The sequence below is a fragment of the Phyllostomus discolor genome, chromosome 2, assembly GCF_004126475.2.
Source record: "Phyllostomus discolor isolate MPI-MPIP mPhyDis1 chromosome 2, mPhyDis1.pri.v3, whole genome shotgun sequence".
Lineage (NCBI taxonomy): Eukaryota > Metazoa > Chordata > Mammalia > Chiroptera > Phyllostomidae > Phyllostomus > Phyllostomus discolor.
Window position 1 is genome coordinate 156161014 of NC_040904.2, and position 25019 is coordinate 156186032.

At 34.1% G+C, this 25019-nt stretch overlaps 1 protein-coding gene across 1 annotated transcript in view; it reads right to left on the reverse strand.

Annotated features, from left to right (window-relative positions):
• MON2 (MON2 homolog, regulator of endosome-to-Golgi trafficking) overlaps positions 1-25019 on the reverse strand; it is a 115681-nt gene that overhangs the window by 6415 nt on the left and 84247 nt on the right. The window contains 8 exon segments of the mRNA XM_036018725.1: positions 3351-3433; positions 5467-5674; positions 8784-8907; positions 10246-10306; positions 18759-18949; positions 22630-22758; positions 23043-23060; positions 23680-23823. Of these exon segments, the coding sequence (XP_035874618.1) occupies positions 3351-3433; positions 5467-5674; positions 8784-8907; positions 10246-10306; positions 18759-18949; positions 22630-22758; positions 23043-23060; positions 23680-23823 (958 nt within the window).

Genomic DNA, 25019 nt, shown 5'->3' on the forward strand with positions numbered 1-25019 from the left:
CGGTATGAGGGGCTGAGAGGAGGAGTGGGCGCAGGTCGTGGCGCAAGGAGATCAGGGAGAACTGGGCGCATAAGGCAACTGGGAGCGTGTTAGCCTTCCGGGACGCAGCGATGGACCCTGAGTACGCCAGCGGTGGCTGGCGGACCCATTGAGGCGGCATTGTGGACCAGGGCAGAGCGAGCAACCCAGGATCCCAGAAAAGGGACTGAGACCCCAGGAGAACAGAGCTACCGCCATTGTTCCCTCCTGCCCCCGCGCCCGCCCCCACAGACAATGTCACAATCTAGCGACTGGGGTGCCCAGCCCAGGTGAAGACCTAAGGCTCTGCCCCTCACCGTAACAAGAGCGACCAGACCCCGGGAAAAAAAAAAAAGGGAGAGACAGAGACATGTCTCCAACAGAACAACAGATCAGTCCCCCAGGACTCATCCTTTTGAGTGACCAAGAAATAGCCAATCTATCAGATGCGCAGTTCAAAACACTGGTGATCAGGAAGTTCATGGAATTGGTTGATTTGGGGCGCAAACTAGATGAAAAAATGCAGGTTACCATAAAAGAGATGAAAGAAGATGCACAGAGAACCAATAGTGAAGGGAAGGAAACTGGGACTCAAAACAATAGAGTGGACCAGAAGGAAGAAAAAACAACCAAGCAGGAAAGAATGAAGAAATAAGAATTCAAAAAAACGAGGAGAAGCTTAGGAACCTCCAGGACATCTTTAAATGTTCCAACATCCGAATTAAAGGGGTACCAGAAGTGGAAAAGGAAAAGCAACACACTGAGCACATATTTGAACAAATAATAAAGGAGAACTTCCCCACTCTGGCAAAGGAAATAGACTTCCAAGAAATCCAGGAAGCTCAGAGAGCCCCAAAGAAGTTGGACCCAAGAAGAAACACACCAAGGCACATCATAATTACATTAGCCAAGGTAAAAATGAAGGAGAGAATCCTAGAAGCAGCAAGAGATAAGGGGACAGTAACCTACAAAGGAGTTCCCATCAGACTGTCAGCTGATTTCTCAAAAGAGATCTTGCAGGCAAGAAGGGGCTAGAAAGAAGTATTCCAAGTAATGAAAGGCAAGGACCTACATCCCAGATTGCTCTATCCAGCAAAGCTTTCATTTAAAATGGAAGGGCAGGTCAAGTGCTTCTCAGATAAGGTTAAGTTAAAGAAGTTTATCATCACCAAGCCCTTATTTTATGAAATGTTAAAGGGACTTATCTAAGAAAAGAAGATAAAGAAAAACCCTGTATAGTAAAAGGACAGCAAACTCACAATTATTAACAACCACACCTAAAGCAAAACCAAAAGAAACTAAGCAAACTACTAGAACAGGCACAGAACCACAGAAATGGAGATCACATGGAGGGTTAGCAACAGGGGAGTGGGAGGAGGAGAGAGGGGGAAAAGGTACAGAGAATAAGTAGCATAGAATGTAGGTTGAAAATAGATAGGGGGAGGGTAAGAATAGTATGGGAAATGTAGAAACTAAAGAAATTATAAGTATGATACATGGACACGACTAAAGGGGGGGATATGGGTAGGAGAGGGTGTACAGGGTGGAGGGGAGTGAAGGGGGAAAATGGGACAACTGTAATAGCATAATCAATAAAATATATTTTAAAAAAAAGAAAGTCAATGCATGGTTGGTTTCCTTCTCTGAAAAATCAGCCAGAATATTTTTTTTATAAGAATTCAAATTTGGGGGGAGAAAACTGTACTTGAACAATGATTAAAATAAAAAAAAATTAAAAAAAAGAATTCAAATTTGAAATTGATGTGATGAATTCAGGACATTGCTCCAGGATTTTTCTTAGAAATTCCACCCTTCCCTTTGTATTGAATAAATATAAGTCTGTTGCCTCTTAAGATTTCATATCACACTCACCATTTCTAGGCCAAAGCTACAAATGAGTAGATTTTGAAAATAGAGTTATATTTATTTTAATTATATAAAAACTGACAGAAACAAATATCTTGTGACTCACTTATTAGGAACTTCCTTTTTTCTTGGGTATTAAAAGTAATGCTGCTTAAAGTGCCATTGAACTAAGGTGTCAAAATGTATATCAATACACTTCCTTCTTTAACAAAGTCTAGTTGTATTAAAAAGTCAGCTGAACCAGTGTGTTTAGCGACACAACTGGCTTATATTTTGGTGCTAGCTCTTTACCTTGTCCTGGATCAGTACCAAACTCTTAGAATCAGTGGCTGGTCCAACAGACCAATTATAGAGGATTTAAAATACTAGAACAACACATGGTCCAAAAAGCCTCTTAAAAACTTTTCAATTTAAGGGTAGTGAATCATGTACAACTATAGTACAAATAGGGTGCTTTAAGACAAAGGTGCATATAAAAGAGCTAGGAATTCAACAAAAAGAGAACTCATTTACCTTTAAGGATTAAAAATAGGCTCAAAAGTGGAGTAATATTTGAATTGGGTGGATGGAGGCAGAAGAATGAAATAAGCATAGGGTTGGGAATACCTGGGCATTCAGAATTTCCCACTAGTCCTTATGTACCCTATTGGGAGAGCAGGGCACATGAGGTCTGGTGGGAAATCAAGTATTAATTAAGAATGGACTCAGACAGTACTCTTCACACATTTGGTAGGTAATGGTAAGTAAAAACAGCTATTTTTGTTTTGTTTTACAAGAATGAGAAAATGAATGGTCAGATATACCTTTGGAAAAATCATTTCTGGCAATAATGTAAAAAATAGATTGGATAGGAATGAGGAACAAAAAAGGAAAAATAAATGAGAAAGGGCTGTAAAAATGATTCGTAGTTAGTTATACAGTTTATCTCTATACAGTAAATCAGTACAAATATGAAACCTCCCCCTACCTTAAAAAATAAATTGTCCATGCAACACCCTGAATTCAGACCAATTTATTAAAAAAAAAGAAAAAACATTACAAGTTAATTTTACTTAATTTACTTTTTTTTAAAGATTTTATTTACTTTTAGAGAGGGGGGAAAGAAGGAAGAAATAGAGGGAGAGAACAGCAATGTGTGAGAGATACATTGATAGGTTGCCTCTCGCAGGCCCCCAGCTGGGGGCCTGGCTGGCAACCCAGGCATGTGCCCTGAACAGAAACCAAACCAGCATCCTTTTGGTACACAGGCCTGCACTCAATTCACTGAGCCACACCAGCCAGGGCACTTAATTGACATCTTAATGGACTTGATTCTTAGCTGTCATAAAGACTAGAAAAAAAAGAAGTCTAAAAGCTGAGGAGGATTTTATTCTCCTAAAATTCAGTTAACTTAATAATACAAAAGTACCTCACAAATTAAATGTAAATGTTATAAGTTCAGAATAACTGAGTTTCCAAACACTTACCATTCTCAGGCTGAGTTTTCTTAAGTGAGTCAATGAGAGTACTGACTGCTTTTAAAACAAATATGATTTCAGTTACTTGTTGCCTAAAAAAGAAATAGAAAATTATTCCCATTAAGATATTAAGGTATGCCATATGTGTTTTTTACTGTGTTTGTACAAATAGGAATACACTTTGGGAAACACAGAGTGTAATGCAAACTTAATGTTAGTTTTAAATTCTTACAAAAGAAAAATAATTTAATATATACTTTAATATACTGTATAAGATATACAGTTATTCTAACCATTAATTATCAATTTTAAAAAGGGGAGAGGCATTCCACCCATGTAAATCTAAATTTATTTGTAAGACATTTCATGTAACTACTTAAAATTAAAGCATTTTTATAGTATATGCTTTTAAAATTTTACCACGAAAGGGTTTTTTTTTATTTTTAGCTAATTAGTAATAGAAAGGATTTCCCAAAGAGTAAATGGAAATAAAGGCTACTATTACTTCCTAGCACATATTTTCATCTCCCTGTTTAAAAGTATGTTTAAAGTTACAATAGTGTTTTTATTTCACATTCCAATACAAGTAACATACTCAAAATCAGTTCTAAGGTGGCACTATTGGGAGACATTTAGTAATAAAGAATGAACTTGCACTAAAATATGAATGAGAGTAGTTTGAGTCCCTTGTTTCTGCCTATAGAAATAAAGTTCTTCTGCTATAGTATAAAGAGTGCCCCAACCCTATTCCTGGTATGCATCAGTGTTTTAATTCTACAAATAAGATTTTCCTAATGCTACGAAAGGGTACAATTTCAAGCCATCCTTTGTAAGCACTGAAGTATTTTATCCTGTTGCAATGTAGCTTTTTAGAAAATAATGTAATGGTAACTGCATCATAGTATGATACAATATAACACTTCATAGCACAACTATAAATAAGAGTCAATTAAAAAATGATAGAATACAAAACATTTAAAAATTAAGAAAAAAGTTATTTTTGAAATATAGGCTAATAAATATAAATATTCCAGGCAAAGCAACTTTATTACTGTTTATGCAAGTATACTTCAGATCAATTTTGATAAATCAATTTTCAATCACAACTATAACCAAGTTACTAGTCTTCGGAATGCTTTTGTATATAAATCTGAATATGAGGTATAATTTTTATGCTCTAGAAATTCAAAATACAATGAATCCTAAAAAATACAATGACTAATAAACACTGATAATTAAAGAACAAAGTACAGCATGTTACTATTTTTTCATTTGTCAAATTTGAAAATGTAAATAAATGATAAACTGGCAAATAATTTTAAAATGCTAAAAACTGAAGAAAGGGACATTCATATACTCCTTGGAGAATTTAAATTGGTAGAAATCTCTGGCAGCCAATTTGTAATACACATCAAAAGCTTCTATAATATTTATATCTTTTGATAAGTCGATCCCAACCCCAGAAATTTATTGTAAGTAAATAAGAATGTACACCAAAGATTTAGGGATAGTGATTTACCTCTCTAGTACTACATTAGGAAATCAGACCCACAGTGATTTTCCTCCTTCCTGACTTTAATAACTTTGTCTTCCAATATTATTTTGGTTGTTTTATTTGTTTTCCCTTAAAGTCTAGCTTACACATTAAAAAGTAGATTGGCAATATAATCCTAATTTATGAATGCATTTTTTTTGATGACTCTTATTTTATATCCCAACTTTGATTAGCTTTGGTTTAGCAGAAAGGCCTAAAGCCCCTTCCACCATTATAGTTCAGCTAAATGAGAAGCAGATCAGTTTAGGTGCAAGGACATAAGCAAATTAGATAAAAGAAGATCTATGATATGACTAGCTAACTTACAAAGAAACCTCGAAATGAGTGTTAAACTAGGAAGTTCCTAAAGTATAATTTATTAGTTTCTGTCCAGAGATATATACAATCATGCGCTCATACAAATCCATAAGCCCTTATCCAGAAATCCTTGTGAAAATAGTATATTTTAGAATTATAAATAGCCTCAGGTGAAGTTCAGTTCACTTATGAAAACACGTGGTTTTCACAGCTTTTTTTATTATTAATAACTGTAGTAGTATATTTTATTCTTTAATAAAATAAAATATGTACCTTGGAAGGGGGCATTTACCACTTAATCTTTCGTCCTCTATATAGCGATGTAGTACATCTTGTGACCTCTTTAAAAGCACTGAGAGTGCCATTCGTGAAATGTAGCCTTCTTGAGGTGTTGTGACTTTATTACTGAAGGAAAACTGGAGCAATGTTTCAAAACACATTTTAGAAAATTCTTCTCTTAAACGGATATCAATCTCAGCTTCTGTAAAATAATTTCTGATGGTTAATAACAGTTAAATTAATATACCTTAATGATAACTTTTAGAATATGTGTGTGTGCATAGGTATATGTACACACATACACACTTCCCCCTAGCAGGATAAAAAACAAGGCAAGACCATCCACTCTCATCTCTTCTACTCAACATTTTTCTTGTCATGGCCTTTTTATACCCTTCTACAGCACAGTAGAATACCCATCAGTAATATTCTACATGGTCAAACTTGCAATGACCTGTTTCTTTCTATCTTATTTTTTCTTCAGCAACATCATTCCTGGAGCCTGAATTCTGCTCCAGTCTGAACTAGTTGCTCTGGAGACATGTTGCACACCAGCTATATCCTGGAGCTAGTCTTTGCCCTCACCCTGTGAGTTGTTTTTATTCTCTCTTGTGCTATATCCTACTTCCTAGCTCTCATGCCTTCCCATTTCTTGGTTTACCCTTTTGTTTTCATGGAGCATATTCTGTAGTAGTTAAGAAAGAGTAAATAGGAAGTAAAATTTTTGAGACCTTGCATTTCTGAAAATGTTATTATTTTACTGTGATACTCAAAGTGTGGTTTCTAGCAGCATCCACATCACGAGAGAACTTGTTAGAAATGTAGGTTCTTGTGTCCCATACCAGACCTACTGAATCAGAAACTTCAGAGGTATAACCCAGCAACTACTCACCCTCTACTTGATTATAAAGCATGTTGACATTTGAGAATTACTGTTCTACACTCATACTTGGCCAACAGTAGGCCAAAGAATAAAATTCTATATTAAAAATCCTTTCTATTTACAATGGAAACCACTGCCTCAGTGTCTTTTAGCATCTAATGTGGCTACTGAGAATTCCAATATTATTTTGATACAACTCGTCTGTATGAAACTTTTTTCTTTTCTTTCTGAAATCTTTTAGGATCAAAAGAAACAGGTCCTGATGTTTTGATAGTTCACGATGACATGCTTTATTCTGGGTCCTTTTTCTTTTACTGTTCAGGGTCCTGAATGACCATTTTTAATCTGGAGATTTATTTTTTCACCTTGTTTCTTTGAGAATTTCCTCTCCTAGCTTTTTTCTGTTCTCTTTATGGAAGACCTAGTGTCCAATGTTATACCCCCTTTTTCATTTTATTTGTTTCTTCCCCTATTGTCCACATTTTTGTCTTTGCTGTACTTTCTGGGTTATTTCATTAATGTTTTCTTACAACCCTTCATTGAACTTGTTATTTCATCTATTATACTTTTAGTTTCTATGACCTATTTTAATGTTCTAATTATTCCCTTTTAATAACATTTTTCTTGTTTCATGGATGTAAAGTTTTCTTTTTTTCTCTTTGACCATCCTAATTATACCAATTGTGCTTTTCTTTTTTAAAATGTTTTCTATGACTGCATTATCTCTTCCCTCCCAGTTTCTTTCACCCCGTGTCATTTGTTTTGGTCTTTGGCTTTCATGTTGGAGGAATTCCTCAAATGTCTGTAAGTTTTGGCTGTCAGATCATACTTAAGAGCAGGATTCATAAGCGACCAAAACGATCACTGGAACCTCTGTTTTTACAGATTGGTCTTATTTAGCAAGGAAGGCTCTCTACATATATGTTTAAAGAACACTTAAAGTCAAAGTCACTGGAAGAAAGTCCATGTACCTTCCTCATCAGGGTACATTTAATAGTGTAAATGGCAAGAGACACTCATCAGCATACTACTGAAGAAGTATGCATGGTAACTCAGTAGTCCATATTTAGCCTACAATATTTTTACATGTAGTAATGATAAATATTGTTCTTAATGTGTATTTTATAAAAATGCTATCTAAAATTTGTCATATACTCAATAATAAAAAGTTGACTATATTAAGATAAATGGACTTTAAGATCTTTTTCTCTGAGGTTCTCATGTGTGTTAAATCCACAGTTTTAAAAACTGGGCTAGGGGAAAAAAACTAGTTTGTGAAGTAAGCAATAGGAGAGACATCTAGTGGTCAAGCTGTGCATATATATGCTCTTTAAAGGGTTGAGCACAGACCTGAGTGGTGTGGCTCAGTGGATTGAGTGTCAAACTGTGAACTGAAAGGCCACCAGTTCGATTCCCAGTCAGGGCACTTGCCTGGGTTGCAGGCCGCTCCCCAACTGGGGGCGTGCAAAAGGCAACCAATCAATGTATCTCTCACACATGGATGTTTCTCTCCTTCTTTCTCCCTTGCTTCCTCCTACTAAAAGTAAATAAATATTTTTTTAAAAGGAGAAGTGTTCAGCACAGCTTAGTAGAAGTCAGTCATGGCTCGGGTAAATTCTGGAGATTCAAGATAGGTACTGATGGCACATATTAATAATTTTTAATCATCTAACAGAAAAATTGTGTCATGATGCCACAGTTATATTAAACACTTAGGAACAGGTTTAGACAAAGAAATAACAGCAAAAAGCAATTTATATATTATTTCTCAATAAAGCAGCATGATATAATTAGAAGAAGTAGTTCTTTTTAAGGATGAACTTCAGTTTCCAGCCTTAAGATTGTGGGCAGTTTTCTTAAGCTTTTTAAACCCATTTCCCCTTTTGTAATATGGTGAAACCTATCTTCACAGAGGGATTGCAAGCAATGAGATTAATATTCTGGCACAAAACCCTACACATAGTAAGTATTCACTAAGTGTTAAGTTTCTCTAACTAATGTCAAGGTATCTTTTTTGTTTAAAGGAACTAACTCTGTATTTATAGTCCAGAAAGGTTGGTATTAATATCTTCATCTTACAGATAACAAAACTCAGCAAAGTTAAACCAACTACTAAGTGGTAGAATACACACGTATTACCTCCCAATAATCCATGACTTCACAAAACTGGTAACTTGTGTCACCCTGCAAGGCTTAAGTGGATTCCTTAAGTGTTTTGCAATTTAATTCACTGCATATAATTCACAGAATATTTACCACATTCTCCTCTTGTAAAGCTTAGTGTTCTAAATCACATTCTTAAACATTACCTCACTGTTCTCCAACATACATTTACCACAATCATAGGAGTAAACACTTTTATATTTAGTGTCTTCAAAAGTATTTCAATACTTACTAACATCTTAAAAAAGTCATTGAAATAACATACCTGTAAATGAAGATGACTGAGAATGTATGGAGCCCTTATTAAGCATGGTCATTATCTGACCGACAAATTCCTTAGGAATAAAATTGGCATAAGGTAGTATCTCAGTGCTGATAAGCTGAACTACCTAAAACAAAAGAGGCAAATTCAAATGCATTTTTTTCCTGAAAAAGACTTACTCAAATGATCATTTCTAAAAATCAGTTAAAGAATCTTCCTTAATAGAAGTACACCAACACTCTAATATTAATATAGAGGATGACTAGTCCGCTTCACCCACCAGTCTTAGTAAATAACTATCACAAAGTAGTCAATACTATAAACTGTTTACTATGCAACAATTTTAGTAAATGTTGACCTTCAACATGGTATATGCAAATAGTGTTCTAGAGAAAGAATCAGCATATGGAATTTATCCATGCTAGAATAAAATATCCAAAACAGGATTAAAAATAAGATTTGTATCACCTTTTAAAAGCATAAAAATGAGCTTTAAGAAAATGTAGAAGTTATAGTCACTTTTGTTCAATAGCTTATTTCTAATATATAATGTACTATTTTTTCCTTTTAAAGAAAAAGAAGGAAATTTTGAAAAGTTTACAAGCGTTTTAATATAGTAACTGGATAAAAGGCAGTATTTTGTATTTATAGGACCATGCTTATGCTTCTTATGTACACTTTAAAGTACTTGATTTGATTTACTTAAAAGTTCCCCTATCCCCACTTAAAGGAAAAACAAAACAATGATTTCCTCAAAAAAAAAAAATCCACAATCAAAAACTAATTCTTTAAACTCCATTTATATTCAACAAAATATATTCTTTAAAACTCATTTGCTTCAAGAATTCTAGCGGTGCCCTGGCTGGTGTGGCTCAGTGGTTGAGTGCCGGCCTACGAACCAAAGATTGCCAGTTCAATTCCCAGTCAGGGCAAATGCCTGGGTTGTAGGCCAGGTCCCCAGTAGAGGGAGCATGAGAGGCAACCACACATTGATAAAAATAAATAAATAAAATCTTCTAAAAAAAAAAAAAAAAAAAAGAAGAATTCCAGAGGTCATGTTTATGGCTGGTTAAAAACAACAACAAAAAAATCTAAGCAATTCATGGATTAATTTGAACTACAGACATCTGATTTATTAAACTGTAGAGTAAGCTCTTAAATATAGTACATGCTTGCTGACTAATGGATTTATTTTACTGAATCAACTGCTATTTAAAATTATTAAATGGACACAACTAAGTACCTAGAAAACATACACACAGTATAAGCTAACAAATATAAGGAAGTATTTAAAATTTTTCAGTGCTTTACAATTAACCATTAACCTTTATGAGAGTTTTAATACTTTTGGTTCAAGCTTAACCTATTACTTCATTTTATTCTTTTAGCAATTTTATAGTTTCAACATTCCACTATGTGGTTTTCACAAATGGTTAAAGGAAAATGTTTTAAATAGCTTCCTCACCTCAACATCAATACTTTCATTTCTCTGAAATTCTTGAATAGAGAGGTTATCTGGAGGTATGCTAAAAAAAAATAATAAAACACTTAGTTTTAAAGGTAAAATATTCCCTGGAAATACAAATAGAAAATAAACAGTAGTCAAGTGACAAAAAAATTGTATTTTCACCAGATTGGAAAATTACCATTTATTTAAATGAACAATATTTTTAAAAATTTGTATTGTACTTTTTTCCATTACCATTTTTAAAGAACAGTATTTTTAATTAAAGTCATTAGTATAAATTAATTATGAACATGAAATTCCAGCTACAAAAATACTTGATCCAGTCCTGAACTAAATAGAATCTGTAGTACTAAACTTCTTTCAGTACTACGAATGCAAAAACAAGGAAAAGTAAAGATATCATCATCATCTGCAGGTATAGCAAAAAGTACCACTGTGACAACATCTCAATTCCTTCATATTTCCAGTGATTTAAGAGAGTCTTGGTCAGGCTGCTGAATTATTCACACAGAGACTATCCATAAGTCATTAATTTTAACAGACCCAATATAGTAAAAATCTTTACAATAAAAGACAGAGACATCTTAAAAGAAGAGGACTGATTTGGCTTTCTAAAGCAGAGAATTGTTCCAGCAAGATCAGAAGAAATTGATAGTTCTGAGAGAACCAAGGCGAATTCTAGACCTTGTTGTTCATATTAAGAATGAGCACTTTTACAATCACCATGATCAGGAAGCAGCCCAAGTGTCCATCAGTAGATGAGTGGATAAAACAATTGAGACATTTACACAATGGAATACAACTGGTCCATAAAAAAGAAAATTTTACCCTTCGTGACAGCATAATGGATATGGAGAACATTATGCTAAATGAAATAAGCCAGTCAGAGAAAAGATAAATGCCATATGATTTCACTCATGTGGAATCTAACGAAGAAACTGAATTAACAAGCAAAATAGAGACAGATTCATAGTTAGAAAGTAGGATGACAGCTAAGGGATTGGGGGAGATGGTAGAGGAGGGACTGAGTAAAAAGGAAAAAGGACTCACAGACACGGACAACAGTGCTGGGGGGAGGCAGGTATAAGAGGACTAAATGGTAATGGAAAAAATACTATAAAGATTAAATTAAAAAAGCACTGTTCACAACTCACAACTATCAACAACCAAACCTAAAAAAACAAAGACAGAAACAAACCAGGCAAATTCTAGAACAGGGACAGAATCACAGAAATAAATGGAGATCACATGGAGGAGTTATCAGAGGGTAAGGAGGGGAATGGGGGAAAAGGTACAGAGAATAAGTAGCATAAATGGTAGGTACAAAATAGACAGGAGGAGGTTAAGAATAGTATAGGAAATGTAGAAGCCAAAGAACTTACACGTATGACCCATGGACAGGAACTAAGGGGGAGGAATGCAGGTGGGAGGGTGGGTGCAGGGCAGAGAGGAATCAAAGAAAAGAAGAAAATAAAATAAAATATACACACACAAATACCAATTGGCTGACTACCAATTTTTAATAAAAGCTTATTAGGACCATACACTAAAATATTAATATAATTGGGATCATATATCAGAAACACTTCATTGTATTTTTAAAATATCTTGTAATGAGCAAGAGTAGTATACAAAGCTAAAAACTGAACCATCCTCTTCTAATCTTAATGATCAATAAAATCAGGAAATTATTCAATTGTGCATAGGCTGGATTATCTGATATCAGAACCCAAACTAAGGCAATTTATTTTAACTGATAGTACCCTTACTAGATACTTTGAGCATATCAAAAACATTGGTTAAGCTTTGAAACACACTGATGATTAACAGAATTTACCTAAAAATTATAAAGGGAGGTGGTCAATATTGCAGGTACAAATGAGCCATATAAGGTTTTTTATATTCTCTAAGTTTGAAGTGTACAAGAGTGATTTTTTAAAAATTCTTTTAATTAGTCTTTATCTGAAATTAAAAAAAAAACCTTGAAATTGATGAAGCATTATTTATATTTTTTGTTAGTTCTCTCTGTATGGTACATTAAATTTTTTTATTGATATATAATTACAGCACCATAAATTCACCCTTTTAAAGTGTATAATTCAGTGCTGTTCAGTATATTCATAAAATTGTGCAATGATCATCTCTAATGCTAGTGACTTCTCATAGTAGTCCCTCCTCATTCTTCCCTCCTCCCATTTTTGGCAACCATTAATCTATTTTCTACCTCTATGGATTTGCCTATTTTGGGCATATTATATGAATGAGATTATATAATATATAGCCTTTTGTGTCTGGTTTGCTTCACTTAATGTTTTCAATATTCATCTATGTTGTAGCATGTATTAACATTCCATTCCTTTTTATGGCAGAATAGTCTGTTCACCAGGCAATGACCTTGGGGACTGTTTTCATTTTTGGCTATCATGATAATGCTGCTCTAGACATTAGTGTACAAGTTTTTGTGTGAACATGTTTCATTTCAATTATTTGGGTTAGTACTTAGTGATCTTTTAACTTAATGGTCCACAGACTATTAATTGTATGAAGTCATACAAGCCCACATACCTTCTAGAGGACAAGTACCAAGTTTTGGTACTCAAGAATTTGGCTAAATGAATTCCTAATGGACCTCAAATATCTACCAGATTACAGGCCTTATGTTTTACATCTTTGTGTTTCTTTTACTCATTTAAACTATTTACTTATGATAGTCCTCAATGATGTCCAAAGCCTTTCTTCTATTTGATTATGGTTTTATTTGTATTTTCTTCATAATTGTACCACCTTGCCAAAGCAGCCTGCAGACCAAAACAGTTGGGAAACATCACAGAGAAAGGTATTCAGAGTCTCAGAGTATGTGTTGATCAGGTTTATAAACTTAAAAATGTTTTGATATAAAAGATCCTTGAAAGTCAATAACATCTGAAAACCTAAGTCTTGCTATTCCAAGCAATATTCTGAAATTCTCTTCCTACTGTTGAAATACTCCCGGTGGACTTCCATTGTAGAACACAGTATATACGTAGCATAAAATAAAATTTAAAATATTATAGCTTGTGATTTCCAAAGTAATCAATTATTTGGAAAATAAAGACAAGGCCTCAGAAAACTGAAAATGTGCATAGTTTTTAAGTTCTCTTAGTGAGCACTTCATTTTTAGTATCAATTAACTAATAAAAACTTTCAATTTGGGCCTTAAAGTATTTTTGGACTATGAAACAAAAACTAAACTGGCTTTATCCATATCATGTAAACTTTTCAGTTAAAAACATTGATTAAAACATTAAAGCAAAGTATATACAATTGTGAACTTTTACAATTAGTCTAATGAATTATTTCTTCTTACAATTAAAGAAAATGATGCCTAGTGAGGGAAATGACCAGTTCAAGGTCAACAGAAAGTACATGGCAAAGTCAAGAGTAGCCCACAGGTTCCTTCTCAATACGGGGTTTGTTTCTGCCACTCCATGTTGTAGAAGGCTTAAATTTGTCATTAGGGTAACCACAACTTACAATATGATTCTGTGTTACAGGAGAGCAGAAGTTCAAACCCTTATTTTTTCTAGCCAAATTTAGAGGTAAATTTCCTAATCCAAAATATTTAGAGTTTTGGTCTTTAAATTTTTAGTTTAAAACATGGCTGTTTCATGAAAAAAGACATGGACAATGTCAGTTTGTCTTAAGGAAAAGAAATTATCATAAAGAGGGTAACAGTGGTAGAAAGCACTTTAAAAGCATTTCTGTTCCAGGCACTATTCTGAGCATTCATTTACTTTAAGTGATTTAACTCTCACAATAACCCTGTGAGATAGGTAGCATTATTGTTTCTACTTAACAGATGAGGGAAGTGAATCACTGAGAGGTAAAAATAACCTGTCCAAAACATCACAGTTACAAAGTATGGCTAAGATTTGAGTCCAGGTAGTCTGGTTCCTGAGTCAGTGCTCTTACCCACTATGCTAGCTGCTTCTTAGCCAATGTGATTTTTCAACATATCTAATATGCTCAAACCTTTTTTTAATGTAAGTAGGGCCTCAGGCAAAAGATTGTAATAAAATTAAACTACAACTGCATTAATACATATTACAGTAATGTAAATTCTCTATTACAGGGTCTTTGATTCCACTGTCTACTTTTCTGTACAAAAAGTACTTCAGAAAACTAAATATAATAAAATGAAAACATAGTTTGGAAAATAAAAAATGTTCCACAGGAAACTTGAAAATAAGGAAGATGGTGGAAAGACAGAAAAGAAAGTCTTAAGTAGCTTCTAATTTCAGTCCCTTGTGGTCAGAGAAAATGCTTGGTATGATTTCAATTTTCTTGAATTTGTTGAGGCTTGTTTTGTGTCCTATCATGTGGTCTATCTTTGGAAATGTTCCATGTGCATTTGAAAAGAATGTGTATTTAGTTTCTTTGGGACAAGGGGAGGGAATTTCAGGGGAATTACAGGGGGAAATGGGAAGGGTCTACAGGAACAAGTATAAAGGACACATGGACAAAAACTGGGTGGGGGTGGAAATGGGAGGGAGATGGGAGGGCTGGGTGGGTGGGCTGGGATGGGAATAAAAGACAGACAACAATTAAAATAAAATTTAAAAAATAATTTTAAAAATTCTTAAGTTGTACTTTGCAAAAATACAAAAAACAAAACTTATCTAAAAGATTATACAGAGGTGAAATCAGCATTATGAAGAAGTAAAACATTCTCTTTTTCTCTCCCCTTTTATCTACAATTAGAGGGACATCTGTAACCAGCAAAGATTCCTGTGTTCAATGCACTAGGATATGTAAAAGACCCACATGTCTGTACATCTGAAGGTGGTGGATTGGAATGAATAGGATAGGCAAAAAGGAAGGAATGGTAGGGATAATGCCTGTAACCTGGGTCCCCACCAAGTGGTGGCAGAGACCACAGCCCTATTGAGCGCTGCAGAAGTGGTAGAGATAAGGCTGCAACTCCAGCACCTCTCAGCAGTGGAAGTGCCTCACAGGCCCACTGTGCATGGAGCTAACAGCAGCAGAGGTACTGCACACAACTCTGACTACCCAGTCCAAGCATGGCCATCCCTGTGACCCTGACAGTGTTACCTGAAACAGCAAGGAAACTTACAACCTCAGCCTCAAGGCACCAGCAAGCCTAGAGTCACAAAAAGCAAGGAAGACCCCACATCTGACACTTCTGGCAGAGAATGTTGAGACTACTTACTCTCAGGTATTACTAGAATCAGCTCGGGTATGAGAAACCAAAAACTTGTGCTGTAGTGCCACCTACTGGTAAACTAAAGAAAAGACTCTAATTATCAATGGGCTCAGGAATAAATGAACAGAAGTATTTTACCAAAGAGAATGAAACTCTAAAAAAAGAACCAAACAGAAATTCTGGAGCTAAAGAACTCAATAAATGAGATGAAGAATGCATTGGAATCTTGACGGGTATGGCTCAGTTGATTGGCCATCATCCCTCAAAGTGAAAGGTTGCTGGTTCAATTCCCAGTTGTGGCACATGCCTGGGTCATGGGTTCAGAACCCGGCTGGGGGACATGTGATAGGCAACTGATCAATGTTTCTTTCTGTTTCTTTCTCCCTCCCTTTCTTTCTCTCTAAAAATAAAATTAAAAAGTCTTTTAAAAAGTACATTAGAAAGCACTGAAAATAGAACAGACCATATGGAAGAGAGAATTAGTGAGCTTGAAGGCAGAAACCTATAAATGATTCAGGTGGAAGAGAAGAGAGAACTAAGATTTTTTAAAAATGAAAGAACTCTACAAGAACTACCTGAGTCCATTAGAAAGGGCAACATAGGATTATGGGTACCTCAAGAGGAGAAATGAAGGAGAAGGAAACAGAGAGACATTTAAGGAAATAATAGATGAGAACTTCTCAATCCTGGAAAAATGAACTGGACATACAAGCATGAGAAGCTAATATAATACCTAATTATCTCAATGTAAAAGACCTTCTCCAAAACATGTTATATTAAAACTGTCTAAAGCTGATGATTAAAAACAACAAAAAAAGAATTCTTACAGCAGCCAGGGTAGAAAAGACAGTAACCTACAAATGAACCCCAACAGCCTATCATCAGATTTCCTAGCAGAAACACAGCAGGTCAGAGAGAGTAGAAGGACATATTCAAAATAATGAAAGATAAAAACTGCCGGACAAGAATATATTCAGCCAAGTTATCTTTCAGATATGAAGGAGAGATAAGGGCTCTCCTAGACAAAGAAAAGCTGAAGGAGTTCAACTCCTTCTTGCCTTACAAGAAATGTTGAAGGCAGCTGTTCTACTGTAAATGAAAAAAAAAAACAAAAAGCATATAAAACTTCAAGTAAGGTGATAGAGAGAATCAGAAAATTCCATTAGAAACTAGAGTCTCAGATACTTAATTATAGCATGTAGGTTAAAGGGAAAAATAAGCATTAAAAATAAGAATAGCTACTTCAATTTGGTAGCAAACATACATCATAAAAAAGGGATAATTTGTGACAACAGAAACATAAAAGGGAAGGAGGAAAAGAGCAGAACTTGTACAGGCAAGTGAAAATAACATGCTATCAGAAGAAAAAAGACTCTTTTATCTACAAGATACTTTATACCAAACTCACGGTAACCACAAAACAAAAATCACACCATGATCATGTACAATTTATTCCAGAGAAACAAAGACAGTTCAATATCCACAAATCAATCAACACGATAAACCACATTAACAAAATGAAAGATAAAAATCATGATTATCTCAACAGATGCAGAAAAAGCATCTTATAAGATTCAACATCCATTTGTGATACAAAAAACTTTCAATAAAATGGGTATAGAAGGAAAAGTATAATAGCTCAACATGACAAAGGCTAAATATTACAAAAACCACAGCTAGCATCATGGCAATGATGAAAAACTGAAAGCTTTTCCTTTGAGATCAAGAACAAGACAAAGATGCCCACTCTTGCAGTTTTGTTGAACACAATATATTGAAAGGTCTAGCCAGAGCAATTAGACAATAAAAGAAATAAAAGACATCCAAATTTGAAAGAAAGAAGTGAAATTGTCACTATTTGTGGATGGCATGATTTATATACAGAAAACCCTAAAGACTCTACCAACAACAACCAAAAAAAACCTACTAGGAATACTAAATGAATATAGTAATGATGAAGGGTACAAAATCAATTTGTGAAAATCTGTTGTGTTTCTATACACTAACAACACTCTATCAGAAAGAGAAATCAATAAAATAATCTCATTTACAATCACAACAAAAAGAATAAAATACCAAAGAGTATATTTAATATAGGAGGTAAAAGACTTGTAACCTGAAAATGTAAGATATGAATGAAAGAAATTGAAGTGACACAAAGAAATGGAAAAATACTCCATGGTCAGGAACTGGAAGAATTAACATGTTAAAATGTTCATGTTACGCAAAGCAATCTATAGACTCAATAAAATCCGTATCAAAATCCCTGTGGCATTTTTGCAGTTACAGAACAAAAAAATCCTCAAATTTTTATACAACCACAAAAAACCCCAAATAATCATAGGAATCCTGAGAAAAAAGAACAAAGCCAGAGGTATCATACTCCCTCCTTTCAAACTATTCTACAAGTGACAGTAATCAAAACAGCACGGCAGTGGCGGAAAAACAGACGTACAGACCAATGGAACAGAACTGAGAGCCCCGAAATAAACCCACATGTATAGATAGCTAAATATAACAAAGGAGCCAAGAACATAGAATGGAGAAAGTCTCGTCATTAAATGGTGTTGGGAAAACTGAACAATCATGTAAAAGAATGAAGCTAGACCACTGACTATCATACACAAAAATTAACTCAAAATGGATTAAAAACTGATGTAAGATCCAAAACCATACACTACACAGAAGACAACAGAGGTCCTAAGCTCCTAGACATCAGTTAGCAACATTTTTGTGGATCTGACCTCAAAAGCAACAGAAACAAAAACAAAAATAAACAAACAAAACCATATCAAACTAAAAGCTTCTGCATAGCAAAGGAAACCATCAATAAAATGAAAAGGCAACCAACTAAGAGAAGATATTTTCAAATGATATTTCTGATAAGGGGTTAATATGCAAAAATATGTATGAACTCATATAATGCAACAACAAATAAACAAAAAACAACCTGGTTAAAAAATAGGCAAAGGATCTGAATAGACATTTTTCCAAGAAAGGAAATGGACCCCTTTGGCTTCATGCAGTTAAAACCATGGTTCTTTAATTATGATGCATTTGTGTAGTCTTATATAGAGAGTCCTATCTTACAACCAAAACCACTGTAAACAGCACAATCTCCACTGCTCACAGATAATGTACCAAATGGATAAATGCCTAATCCAGTTGTGCCCTGTATACAACCTAGGATTCCCAATATAGCATAACTCTGTTAATGAATAATTAGAAATACTGTTTTTAGAGCAATTACAGGTACAATGTATACTTCTTGAAAGATCGTCCTAATTGCAAAAATAAATGATCTGACCTTTTAGTAAAGAGAAAGTCTTCAAAGGTGCTGGCTAGTTCTGGCCACATACTGTCAAATTTTCCTGAAGAAGCATGTTGCCGGGCAACAGGTAGCCCAATAGAAAGAACTTTGAGGAGAGAAGATACTGCTAGTTTCCATGTGCTTTCAGAAGGGCAGGAATACTTCAAACTGAGAGGAACCCTAAGTGTCTGTGAAAATAAAGACAATTTAACATAAGTATTCATTAAAACATGTACACAACTTTAATTATTTTTTAAAATGATAGCAGACAGAAAAAATAATAGCACAGGCATTTTCATTTAAAGAAGGATGCTATTTTCTAGAAAGATTAATTCTCAGTCATGGTCCTCAAATCCTACTGTCTCCATTTTATAACCAATGACCCTAAAAAAGTAACAACCTTGTTGGACCTCAGTTTCTCATCATAAAAAATACCGACGTTATCTGAAAGGTTAACAGTAGGAGTAGGAAACTTTAAACTTTGCAGCTTCCCTCGACTTAATATTGTAGAACTAGAACATTCTGCCACAGTTCTCCTATCAAAAAAAAATAACCTGACAGTCAGGGCTCTCCCGTCAAAGAAAGATCAATACTGTGTATGCTTTCCCACTAATACTTAGGGGGGAATAAACATAGCCTGAAGTATCAATAACTTGAAGTCATGTTTTAGCTCTAAAATTCTATGGATTGTGTATTATACTTTAACATTTTAATGTACTTTTTTCTTTTCTAAAAATTTTAGTAAAATAGGAAAATTCAAGAAAATTCTTCTTGAATTTTAGTAAAAATTCAAGAAGATGGTTTATTTTACGTTTAATCCTTGAGGATACAGGAGTAGAGCATCTGTGCTATATATAATGACTAAGATGTTGAGGCTTACTTTTTAATTGATCAACTTTGAGACAGGTTACTGTTAACCATGGAAGAACTAATTTGGTTGGTTCAGAATGGACTTCTCTGGTCACAGGTCTATTACGCAACTAGAAGACTAGACTGACCTAACTACTGGAGTGAGTTATCCCAGAGCAGTACCAATTAATAGTGTTAGCATACTGTCAGCTAAATTGCATTAGAGTGAAAATTCTGCTTTTATAAAACAATTCTAGTCAGAGAAAGATAAAGAGCAAAGAGATAAATTTTCATACATCAATGTTATGGCATGAATATAAAACCCTATTTCATTATCCTCCACAACAAATATTACTGAGTGCACATGTGAACCACTATATATCAGCATGAAATGGGCCTCCTCTACTAACAGATAAATAGCTTGTCCAGGATATATTTATCCCTTTCCTTGCCCCCTGCGCTTTAGGGGAAGCACATTCCACTTCTAGTTGGGAATTAGGGTAAGGAGATGATTAGGTTATTAAACTAATCTACTCCATTTCCCTGGCACAAGCACCAGTTCAAGAATAGACATGGGACTAACACTGGCCCACTTAAGGTTAATTTAAGAAACTTACAAATAATAATGTTATAGAAGCACATACACATTCCTCCTACTGGACACATAATCCCATTTTTAGCCTACCACTAAGAGGAAGAACACAGTTAATATATAGTCAACCCTTAGTAAGCAGAATAGAAAGAAAAAAAATTGGTTCTTGGTGATACTGATGAATTCCTGAATCAACCGATTCTAAAGCATCCTTGCCCCCATCTCTGAATTTTCCAACTAAGCATGCCAATAAATCTTCTTTATAGTTGAAAGTAGGTACAGCCTGTGTATGTCATTTGCAAACAAGAATACTACATTATATAAGGGACACATTCTGAATTAACATTTTATAACTCAAGGTTAGATAAAAGAAAAGTATGGTTTATTACTACAATTAGTATTTTACTGAAATCAAAGGAACGTTTAAACATTGCAGATCTACTCAATTTATACATTTTTTAAGAAATAAAGCAACTAATACAAGGATTGGAATATAGTGCATACTCAGCAAATGGATGTGGGACTGGGAAATTTAGTGCCTGCTGCCATAAAGCTCACACTTTTTGGGAAAGACAGAGCCTTGTACAATTAACCACAATACAATGTAGTAAGTGGCATCAACAAAGTGAGTACAGAAAGGAATTATTTAAATCTTTTAAATACGTCAAGCTGATTCATGTCACTCTGAAAAGTTCAACACTTCGATGGTTAAGGAATAAAATCTGATTCCTTATGATGGGTTATAAAACCCCAAAGCAGCTTTTCAGACTTATTCCAGGCCTTGTCATCTCCCAAAACTGAATTTCTCAACGTTTCTTTAAAATATATCATGATCTTTTACACAGTTTAGTTTACCTACAAAACCTACCTTTCCCTTTTTATCTACCAAACTCTACTACTCCTTCTTCAAGAGTCCCTTCCATTAATCCTTGCTAAAATCCCCTAGCCAGTTTAGTTACTTCTTGATCTATGGTGGGAACTAACTTTTTATTCTATACCGACTACCTGGCAAATACCATTAAATGCTGTATCTCAACTGATTCCCTTTTTATTTAAGGCATATAAGTAGTATTGGTATTATCTTTCTTTTACAGATGAGAAGCACCCTTGGGCTGGTTCATTTGTCCAAAATCATAGAGCAGCAAGTGCACTAATCTAAACCAGGTCTATCTGAATGCAGAGCTGCCCCCACTTAGCACTTAACACATGACATTGTTATTTGTTACCTTTCTATATTCCTTATATTAAATTATTAAATGTAAGAACTATATTATTCATTTTTAATCTTTACTATTTAATTAGTACCTGGCAACAAAGGTGCTTAAAAAATATTCTCAACAAATGAGAGAGGGACAATTGTGATGAGGTAAGTGGTGAAGGACAAAAAGAAGTACAACAAAAACAAAGGCAAGAAAGAATTTTTTAAGAGATAAGGGCAGTACCATGTTACAGGGAAGATAAAGAATTAGAAAAGGATTTAGGATGTGAAGAATTGATGTTCTGTAACTTGGAGTAAGTAGTTTCTGCAGCACAATATGGAAGTAAGCCAGCATGCAATAGGTTAAAACTGACTGGTGGCTAGGTGAAGGCCAAAAGCTGTTTAATAGAGTTTAGAAGTAAAGGAGAGCTGAAAGAGGATGGCAATTTGAATAGGAAGTAAATTGAAAGTTCTTATTAGGCTTCATCATCTTTCCAGGATAAAGTATAAGAGGCCAAAAGGAAAATGAAAGAAAGAATTACCAACAACAAAAAAAAAGGATGGCAAAAGGACTGAACACAAAGAGAGGGATGAACCCTGAAACGGAGAAAGGCCTTCTTCTTTGAGGGAGGACTGTTTATACTGGCCTGTATTTGTTCAGAATATAGATGACACATCCTTGCTCTAGGGAAAGAGCAAGTTTAAGTCTGTCCTTCAAAACAGAGGAAAAAACAAAAAATACACTTTTGGAGGAATGTAACACAGTCAACAAGAGCTGAATTTTAAAATAATTGTCAATACTGGAAACTAACGTAATAGTGTATGTCTACTGTATTTGAAGAATAAAATTAATTGTTAAGAGCATGCATGATCAGTTGAACCAATGTGCTGCACTTTGAATTTCTCACTGAATGCTCATCACCTTCAAAGTATGAGAAGTACTATCCCAAGAAACAGGATCATTAACTCGTCTTATGTGGCAAAATTGAAGGATTGTAAAAAATCTAATGCATACTGACTTTAAATATTTCTCATTAAAAAAATTTTATCATACTTTACAAAAAACAGATTCCTAAGTACTACTCATGAACACTGAAGCCACTATAAATAATAATATAAATTATATTTTCAATTTATCTCAGTATATGATAAAATATTATCTAAAGAGTAATTTCAACAATACTGTCATCATCAAATAAAAGTATAAATTTTTTTAAAAAAAGAAATACCTTAATAATATTCTGGAGTACTTTCTCATTCACCACTGCTTTGTGACAGGCTGTTTTTTGGTATAAATCCACAACTACTTCTAAAGATCTTTCAGCAAATGGTACATAATTCAAGGCTACCCATTCCGCCTAAAAAGTAATATTTTCACAAAGAGTTAAAAGTAAATAAGATGAAATGAAATTGTATTGTTTTCAAAGAAAAAGCTTCTTTGTCTTAAAGTTCAGGCCTTGGTATTACGTAAGACTATATTACATGCAAAGTTTTCAAAGATATATGTACTTCATGAAATAATAATTTTCAGCCAGGCAAAACTTAAAACTATCAGAAAAAGCACATAGAGCATTCTATCAAGAACTGGAAAAGATATACTTTGCTGCTATAAGTTAGGACAATTTTAGGAAATTTAACTCACCGGTGCAAATAGTTGGATCTATTGTGATTCCATTGTGTTGCAAGACAAATAGAATGAAAAACGTTAATACACATTAAAACTACTTTTCGGACCATGTAAAACTATAATTTTATGTTGTTTGAACAAAATCGGCATGTGCATGCATTCAGAAATTTACTTTTCTTGTAAGCCAAAACAAAGTTAAAATTTGCCAATTATGGCTATAAGAATCTTTTATGTAAAATCCAACTAAATTTCACACCAGTAGTAGACTTCTAATTTAACACACACAGATATCTTCATTTTGCATTTCAGGAATCTACTTTATGTAAGATTAGGGTTAGGGACTGAGAATCCATTCTGTAGTGCGATGGGCAGTTAAGAATGGAACTTTGAAGAAAGTGTACTACAGAGTAACACGAAGGCCAAACTTCCTGGAGAACCACTTGGGAAATGGAAATCATAAACAAGAAAAAAAGAAACACAGAAAAGATTTTCCAAATAGTATTTCTTCTCAGTGAAAACTGTTACCAGACATATGAAAGTTTATTTGTGAATGAAAAGTTTCTGAGATAATCAGAGTCCACTGTAAGTGGAAGTGACATGTGTTTATAAGCCATGAAGTATTACAGAATAAATATAATTTAAAATAAATTACCTGATTATATTTTGCATTCGCAATGTGCTTTGTTTCCAGCTGTCCATATTGTGGAGGTTTACAGGAAAATTCTACAAATGCCAGTAACTGGTCAAATATAGCTGGATACATTATCTGCATGTTCTCTGGTCCTACACAGATGGCCTATAAAAACAAAATATGAACAGTAAAATGCACAATCTTAACTCCATTAAGTTCTTTATAGTTGTATGCTCTTGTTTAACCAAATAATCTTAAATACTGTCCTATTTTATGTATCATACAATATTTTATAAGTCCAGAAGGGCATGTAAGCTATTTTAAACTATTATTGAATAAGGTATGTGCTAAGTGTATTAATCAACTAAAAATAACTTTTTAAACAAAAAGTGTGATATTTTACTTAACAGAATGGAAAAAGGTCAAGCAATTAAAGAGAAGTCCCAGGCAGTCTTGAGGTTTTACAATCTGATCATTTGTTCAGTAATATAGGCATTGGACTATTAAGAATGCTTCACAGATCAAGATGATATTGATTTCTATTTAAGTGATGAGATGAGTTCATTGAAATGACAGAGGACTTCTGCACCATGCCTGGTCTACTGACTTTAACAAATAATCATGTTCATTACATTTGGAAAAATAACTCATGTGTGAAAATTGTTTCTAAAAGAAATCTATGTATCATTTAAAAAAATTTTTTTATTTTTAATAGCTACTTTTTCTGAGCACCTACTGTGTGCCAGGCTTATTCTCATTTATTAACTTTTTAAAAAACATTTTATTTATTTTCAGAGAGGAAAGGGAGGGAGAAAAAGAGAGAGAGAGAGAAACATCAATGTGCGGTTGCTGGGGGTCATGGCCTGCAACCCAGGCATGTACCCTGACTGGGAATCGAACTATGTATCATTTTTAATGGAATACTATATATGTAATAATATCTAATGTACCTGAATATATAGATTTGATTTTTAAATTTTAAAATATTTTAACAGAATTAACATTGCTACAAATAATTTGATAAAAAGAATAAAATGCACATCTTCACACTGCAGCTTTTTTAAGTATTTTTTAAAAGATTTTATTTATTATTTATTTTTAGAGAGGGAAAGGAGAGAGGGAGAGAGAAAGAGAGAGAGAGAGACATTAATGTGTGGTTGCTGGGGGTTATGGCCTGCAACCCAGGCATGTACCCTGGCTGGGAATCAAACCTGCAACACTTTGGTTCGCAGCCCTCGCTCAATCCACTGAGCTACGCCAGCCAGGGCCACACTGCAGCTTTTAATTACCAATTCAAGTATGTCAAAAGTACTTAAAATAAATCTTATGTTTTTCATTTTTTTCTAGTTACCAATGGTGTT